The 8,081-nt window shown below is 35.1% G+C and overlaps 2 protein-coding genes across 2 annotated transcripts; both read left to right on the top strand.

Moving 5' to 3' along the window:
- Window positions 1-978, top strand: LOC111311347 (F-box protein GID2-like). Its single transcript, XM_022910723.2, has one exon. The coding sequence runs from the start codon at window positions 241-243 to the stop codon at window positions 736-738; it is 498 nt and encodes a 165-aa protein (XP_022766458.1). The 5' UTR covers window positions 1-240; the 3' UTR covers window positions 739-978.
- A 3,463-nt stretch (window positions 979-4,441) lies between these two features.
- On the top strand, window positions 4,442-7,686 carry LOC111311348 (putative receptor protein kinase ZmPK1). Its single transcript, XM_022910724.2, has one exon. The coding sequence runs from the start codon at window positions 4,920-4,922 to the stop codon at window positions 7,311-7,313; it is 2,394 nt and encodes a 797-aa protein (XP_022766459.1). The 5' UTR covers window positions 4,442-4,919; the 3' UTR covers window positions 7,314-7,686.
- The last annotated feature ends 395 nt before the right edge of the window (window positions 7,687-8,081 follow it).

An 8,081-nucleotide genomic window follows, 5' to 3' on the forward strand; every position in this document is an offset into this window, starting at 1 on the left:
AAAACCAAAACTTTATACAAACTTGTCAATTCATTATCAAGAAAAATAATAAAAAGAAAACAGAGGAATCGAACCCCCCCCACTGCCATATTCATTTGTCATCTTGTCTGCTTCGATACCCAACAAAATCAGCTCGCGTTACCATCACCCCGCCATCCGACCACTTCTCTTTATTTACAATTCAATTTCATCGTCAAAGATTAAAAATATACCCCAAAATCGAGGTTTCAGCTTTTGGCAATGAAACGGAGAGCCCCAGATTCTCAGGTACCTGGAACCGACCAGAAAATGAAGAAAACAAAAGAAGACGCTGATGAAGATAAAGAAGGTGGGTTGATGAATTTAGATGAAAATCTGTTGTACGAGGTTTTCAAACATGTTGACGCGAGGACTTTAGCGATAGCCTCTTGTGTTAGCAAGCTGTGGCTCAAAACCGCCAAAGACGAGCGACTTTGGGAGCTGATCTGTACCAGGCACTGGGCTAACATCGGCTGTGGAACCCAACAGCTTAGATCTGTGGTTTTGCCTCTTGGTGGCTTCCGCCGTCTTCACTCGCTTTACCTTGGGCCGCTTTCTAAGCCTCAAGGTGCTTCAGCTTCGTCTTGGGCTTCTCCGTTTCGCAAGATTATTAACTCCAAGCCGCCTGCTCGGTGGGGGAAAGATGAGGTTAATCTTTGTCTGTCTCTTCTCTCTATTCAGTATTATGAGAAGATGAATTTCACTAACAGAGGCAGATAATTCTAATTAATTACTTACTATATATAGCATTATAAATAAATGAATCAAATATAAATATATCTCTTAATTTCTAGTTTTGGGGTTTTTTTTGTAGTTTTTGCATTGTCTTCTTGTATTTGGCTTGGGATTTTTTTTTATTTCTTTAATTTTGGAATTTTTGTACCTAAGCTGGGGTTTTCTGAACTAGATCTGTAATTCTGTACGAATGTTAAGTATGAAACGAACCGGTTATTCCTTTAATTTTTGGTTTTTAGATTTAGTATTGCTGTTTTGAAGGTGTTCTTGAAACGCATTTTTATTAGGAAAGTGGCAAGGGCCAACGAGGGGGGGCTGGGCTGGTGAGACTGGCAAATGGTGAATAGATTGGATTCGATTTGGAAAGATAAGCCTGGGTACTGGGTAGGCAGAACAAAACAGGGGGTTCAATTCGTAGTATTTGTTGATGTCTGGTACAGCTAACTTTTATCTGCCAATTTTTTCCATGGCCAGATTGTAAGAGACAGTGAGTTTGGGTTTTAGTACTTTTGTTATTGCATTTTATATGTGTTTTCTGCATGAGCCAAAGTACCTGAGAAGGATATTGTCGTATTGTTAGTCCTTTTCCCTTGAGGAATATTTAGTATCTTACCTTGGCATCAAGGCCTAAATTCAGTTTCTTTCCTTTTGTTTCCTGGAACTAGTTTCAGGTTTTCAGCTTGATTTTTCTGCATTTCAGTGAAGAGGAAATGGGTTAATTAGTTACTTGTTAGGCTTCCAAATTGTCACTGTTGTCGGGGTTGCATGTGAGGAGTACATATCTTTGATGGCCAAATTGCCGGTATAGGAATGGGACCGTATTTTTGTCATTTTCTCCTGTGTAGGTGGAACCAGTAATGTGATTTATACCTTCAAGCAACCCCAACCCCTTAAGTTTTAGCTATCAAGAGGAAGCATGTGGATTTGACTTAAGCCAACTGAACTTGTTTTACAAGTTTAATACTAGTTTTGTACTTCTTCGAAAAAGACAACAAAGAATAGAGTGAAGGGAGATTTGTTAGCAGTATTTGTTCCTCTGTTCCATTTGTAGGTAGGACTGCAATCAAGCTGATCAGCTGATCAGCTGAACTTCTGAACTTGCATTGGTTTAGCTTGAGTTTTTATTTTGATCTTTGGCTTGATAAATTCTAAATAAGCTTGGCATACTAATCGATGCCAAATCAAATTCAAGCTCAGACACAAAACTATTAAGCCAATATGATTTGTATAACGAGCCAATATGATTTCAAGCTTTAAGCCAATATGATTTACTACCTAAAACACCGTTTATAAGAGAGAAATAAAGTGAACAAGAACTCACGAAAAAAAAAAAACTCTCAGACGTCCACTGACCGAACCTGGTCAGAACAGAAATGATGAAAACGTTTTTAACCCTATTTAAGGTACAGTTTTTAGTTCTTCTGGCATGAGAGTAAATTAAAACTGCAACCTGCAAATTAGTATTCAAGAAGTGAATGTCTTTGGTTCCAAGTTCTTACACATAAATGCTGTCGGAAGTAGCCATAGATGGGAAGAATGGATGTTCCATTATTCATCAATTTTCGATTCTGTGTGAAAACCGGCAACAATTTGGAAGAATATAAGTCGAAATGGTAAGATTGGAAATGGGTGTGAGGGTTTCAACATATCGAAGAGGGAGGCAGTAAAAAAATTAGGAGAGTAAAATTTTAATAATTAATTAACCTTAAATAAATTTAATAATATTTATTCTTAAAAGAGTTTATATTTGATATATACTGTTAATGAATAGGATGATAGTAACTCATTTAATAAGGTAAATCAAATGATAGCATCTTATTAATAAGTAAATTTTTTAAAAGATTTTAATTTGTTTACATTTATTTTAAAATTTGATATTTACTTATTAATAAAATGTCATCATTTGATTTACTGACAGTATATAAAATTTATACATCGATAATGTATCAAATATAGATTTTTTTAAAAAATCTGAAAGTTTAATTTTTATTCATTAAATAAAGAGTTTATGTTTGATACACTATCAGTGAATTAGATGTTGACAATTCATCAATGAGATAAACAAGATGATAACACATAATTAATGAATAAATTCTTTAAAAAATTTTAATTTATATACATTTATTTTAAGGGTTTATATTTGTTCATTAATGAGTTATCATCATCTGATTCACTGATAATATATAAAATTTATTTACTGACAATGTATCAGATATAATCTCTTAAATAAAATATCATCATATTATTAATTGATAGTGTATAGGAATAATACACAGTTAATGTATCAAATATTAACTTTTATACTATTTATTCTTTTCGGAGATTGGTGGAAATTGAAAGGTAAACGTTTGATAACTTATGTCATTCAGTCACATTTAAATTTCATTTTTTGCTATGATTTCCTAATAACTCCAACCACTCAAATTATTGAAATTTCTTTGCAGGATCCAGAGGTTAAAACGTGCTTATTAGAACTTGGAAGATGGTTTGGCAAGTCTAATTTCCATTTTTGGTATTGTTTAAACAATCGGGATTCTTGACCAGATGAACATTTCAAATACTAATGCTCATCATTTTTTGTAGATCAATTTTCTGAGAAAACCAATTAAAGTCAATTTAACATTAACATTGTGTTAATTGTACATTTCATTTGGGATATGTGTCTATTGCTACAATCATAAATTTATTCTACTGAAATTCAAATAATAAGTCATCAGATAATATTGTAGGTTCACATGCAGTGCTGCCATTCTTTAAATTTTCTTGGGTTCAAATTAAATATGCCAGTTTTCAAAGGCGTGGGAATGACAGTCGTAAAGGTGTTTCTCTGTTGCATGTTAAAAATTAATTATGAGGAGACTACAGAGAAAAGCCAAATTGAAGGCTGTTAAGTTTGCGCCTTTTCAAATCCTAAATATGAATTGGCATGCAGTTTATTTCTTTATGAGCTTGGTAATTCCTTTATTTATTTATTGTCTAAATGAAATCAAGATCTGAAGAAATTAAGTTAAGGTCGAATTATCGCAATATTGAAATCCAATTGTCAAAAGAAAAAGATGAACCATTTGAATTAAGTTTTAAATTTTTATTTTTTAATTTTGAGAAAAATTAAACTGAAATTTTGGATGTATGTAAATGCAAGTCATGGACTAGCATTTTGAGTGATAAGAACTCAGAATGTTGCAAAACATACAAATTAAAGTCTCAAATTGTGGGTTTAAGTACCTTAATAAATGTGCTTTTTATATGCACATGCAATGTGTAAGTAACTATCATATTGCACCATTTATTTTTTTCAAAACGTCTTTTTAAACTTTATTAACTATTGTTTTTGGAGTCTTCATTAACTTAATAAATTATTGTTGTCTGTACTTGCCGTTTACTAGGCAGGGATGAATTCGGGCATTAATCCTGCTTGTTGGTTGTATCTTTACTATTTTCCCTTTCTTTTCTTTATTATTATTTTTATGAAACGGACATAGTTAGATTAATAATCAAATTAAAAATAAGTTACATCAAAACTATTTTGGAAAATACGACTCTAACAGTATCAGCAAACAGAAAAAGACCTAAATCATTAAGAGATTCAACAAAAACATTAAAATCCTGCTGCTAGAAACTCCTATTTTGGCTAAGAAATTAACACAAACATTTACTTCACTATATGAATAAGCCGAACTGTTTCGGTTTGTTTCCTGTAATTATGAACATTTTGTTTTCTTCATTTATTCATTAGATGATTTTCCTAAGAGTCAAATGACTTAATTTCTACAAAATGAACGGTAAGTCAAGCTGTAATACAGTAATTCGGGAAATGGAAATTCATGGTTGAAGTCATTGACCCTTTTCCTTGGAAACCCTTGCAATCATTCACATTAAATTTCCTAAGGGTTTCCTGTAATATACTTGCCATGATTTTCACAAGGGTTGCCTTTATTGGCGAATCAGATAGCAGACCCAATTTTCCTGTCAAACCACTTGCCACGATAACAAATTAAATTTAAACTGCTCTGCCTCTGGGTGATTAGCCAGTTTCCTGTCAACCGTCTTGGAATTAAAGCTTTGCACTCTCTAGTCTTTCCGTTTACAATCACTCACATGAAACTTGTACACACCCCTCTGGCTTATTAGTTGCCTGTCTTCAATATATCTTCACAATATTTTTCATGGCCGCACCGTTGATCCTATTCGTTTCGTCTTTGGCTTTTTGTTGCCTACCTTCATCTTCATCCTCTGATGGTCTATGGGCGGGCACATCCTTATCGGTGGAGAATGCAGCTGATGTCTTGACTTCACCTGATGGCACTTTCAGTGCTGGTTTCCACCCTATTGGCCAGAATGCTTATTCCTTTGCAATATGGTTCAATAAACCATCCTGTGGTGCTAACAGTTGCACTATAGTTTGGATGGCAAATAGGGACCAACCAGTCAATGGTAGATGCTCAAAGCTCTGTCTACTGGAATCAGGTAATCTTGTTTTAAGAGATGCTGCTCAAATCACTGTATGGGAAACGAAAACCTTGTCGCAGTCCCCTACCTATTTGAAACTTGAAGATGGTGGTAATCTTGTCTTGCGTAACTTGGAAGGCCTTATATTGTGGCAAAGCTACGATTCACCCACGGATACTCTGCTTCCTCTTCAACTATTCAATGAAAACTCAAAGCTCATCTCATCAAGAAGCCAAGGAAACTTCTCCTCGGGCTATTTTCAGCTTTATTTTGACTCCGATAATGTTCTCTGCCTTGTGTACAAAGGTCCTGAGTTTACAACCATTTACTGGCCAAGTCCATGGCTTTTGAGATGGCAAGCTGGAAGGTCCGTGTTCAATAATAGCAAAAATGCAGTTCTGGATTCTTTGGGAAAGTTTAGCTCAACTGATGATTTTACTTTCTTGTCAGCTGATTATGGCTCAAAGATTTCAAGAATGTTGAGGATGGATTTTGATGGTAACATTCGACTGTATAGTCTAAAAGAGGACGGAGAAACTTGGGTTGTTTCATGGCAAGCCTTCCCTCAACCATGCATGGTTCATGGATGTTGTGGACCAAACAGCATATGCATTTATATTCCAAATTTTGGCAGGAAATGCTCTTGCATTCCAGGGTATAAGATGAAAATTCGTACTGACTGGTCTCTCGGCTGTGAACCAGATTTTCATCTTTCTTGTAACCAAACTGAGGTTGGTTTCCTGAAACTCCGCCATGTTGAATTCTATGGCTATGATTTCAGATTGTATACTAATGTCACCTTAAAGGGTTGCAAGAAAATATGCTTGCAGTTGTGCGATTGCAAAGGTTTTCAATTCGGATTTTTTACAGCCCATGGATCAGATGGTATATACTGTATTCCCAAGACACAATTGTTGAATGGACATCGCCCACCAAATTTTAAAGCTGATTCCTATGTGAAAGTGCCCAAGGCCACTGTCTCCTTTTACAGTAAAAGTGTTCAAGATTTCAAGTTACAATGTTCCAACAAAGTTCATCCGCTGGAACGAAAATATTCCCAAAGGGATGGAAATGAGTCATTGAAATTTGCCCTTTGGGCAGCCTGTGCAGTTGGAGGACTCGAGTTTCTTACCATTTTCTTGATATGGTGTTTCTTGATTAGTACCCGCGACAATTCAAGCCCAGACGCTGGCTACCTTCTTGCTAGAACTGGCTTCAGAAAATTCACCTATGCTGAGCTGAAAAAGGCGACAAATAGTTTCTCAGAAGAGATTGGAAGGGGTGCAGGTGGAATCGTATACAAAGCCACACTTTCCAATGGTCGAGTGGCCGCAATCAAGCGACTCATTGATGCTAACCAAGGAGAAGCTGAATTCCTAGCAGAAGTTAACACCATTGGAAAGCTTAATCACATGAACTTGATTGAGATGTGGGGCTATTGCGCGGAGAGAAAGCATAGGCTTCTGGTGTATGAGTACATGGAACATGGATCCTTAGCTGAAAACCTCTCCTTTAAAGAACTTGATTGGAAAAAGAGATTTGAAATTGCTTTGGGAACAGCAAGAGCCCTAGCTTATTTACATGAAGAATGCTTGGAATGGGTTTTCCATTGTGATATAAAGCCTCAGAACATTCTCATAGACTCTAAATACCAGCCTAAAGTGTCAGATTTTGACCTGTCTTGGTTGCTAAATAGAGGCGATGTCAAGTATTCAAAAGTCTCAAAGATACGAGGAACTAGAGGTTACATGGCACCTGAATGGGTCTTCAATCTGCCCATCACTTCCAAAGTTGATGTCTACAGCTATGGGATCGTTGTATTGGAGTTAGTGACGGGAAAAAGCCCTGGAATGGGAATCCATGTGACAGATGATGGAAGTACAAAAGAACAAAGAACGTTAGTTGCATGGATGAGAGAGAACATGGAAAGAGCCAAAGAGACAGAAACATGGAAGCATGAGATAATAGATCCCAAGCTGAAAGGGATATATGATGAGGATGAGATGCTAATTTTGGTTACGGTAGCTTTGCGATGCGTTCAAGAAGATAAAGACGCAAGACCGACAATGGGTGAAGTAGTTCAGATGCTCCTTTGTCATGAAAGCCATTGAACCACGGAGGAATCATCTCTTGCTAAACAAATGAGTAGGCAACAAATCATCTATCTCTAATTAGGTTTACAAATAATTATTTTATGTCCACCTAGATTGGAATTATCAATCGCCAATACCGTCTTTGTTTTTTTTGGGCCCTTTATGTGGTAATATCAAATATTTAAGCTTGATCTCTTTTAGTATTTCTTATAATTAGAATCCCTCTTGTTAAGGAAACAAGTTTAGAACTCTGTTTTCTCTGCTGCCATGGACATTCTCAAAAATGGCTTTCATGCCCCTAGCTATATGGTAATAACAGTACTCTTGTTTTTTTTTCTTTTAACATTGCAAGGGTTGGCTTTCATGCTCTCTACCAATGTACCAATAACAGTAGTCTTTAGGGGTGAACAAAAGTCGATTTGAACCGATTAAATCAATTAAAACTGAATGAATTCGGTTGAATCGGTTCGGTTTATTCGATTTTAATTATAATCGATTTTTTAAATTGATTAAATTAGTTAATTCGATCGATTTTCGATTTTTAAAATTGATAACCGTACTGACTGAATTAATCGACTTTTTAATAATTAAAAATAACAAAATTGAGATAAATATTTTTTTTTGATAAAATATTGTTGAAATTATTAAATTTTTTAGTAATTTAGTTTGAATGATACTAGAGTTTGAATTTTATTAAATTGAATTTATGATTAAATAATTATTCATAATAAAAAAATAAAAAAAAATCGATTATTTAATCGAACCGATCGAACCGAACCGATTTTG

Source organism: Durio zibethinus, chromosome 1 (genome assembly GCF_047325235.1).
Source record: "Durio zibethinus cultivar Kanyao isolate XHJ-2024 chromosome 1, ASM4732523v1, whole genome shotgun sequence".
NCBI lineage: Eukaryota > Viridiplantae > Streptophyta > Magnoliopsida > Malvales > Malvaceae > Durio > Durio zibethinus.

Coding starts and splice junctions, on each gene's coding strand:
- LOC111311347 (XM_022910723.2), top strand. CDS start 241: ATGAAACGGAGAGCCCCAGATTCTCAGGTACCTGGAACCGACCAGAAA.
- LOC111311348 (XM_022910724.2), top strand. CDS start 4,920: ATGGCCGCACCGTTGATCCTATTCGTTTCGTCTTTGGCTTTTTGTTGC.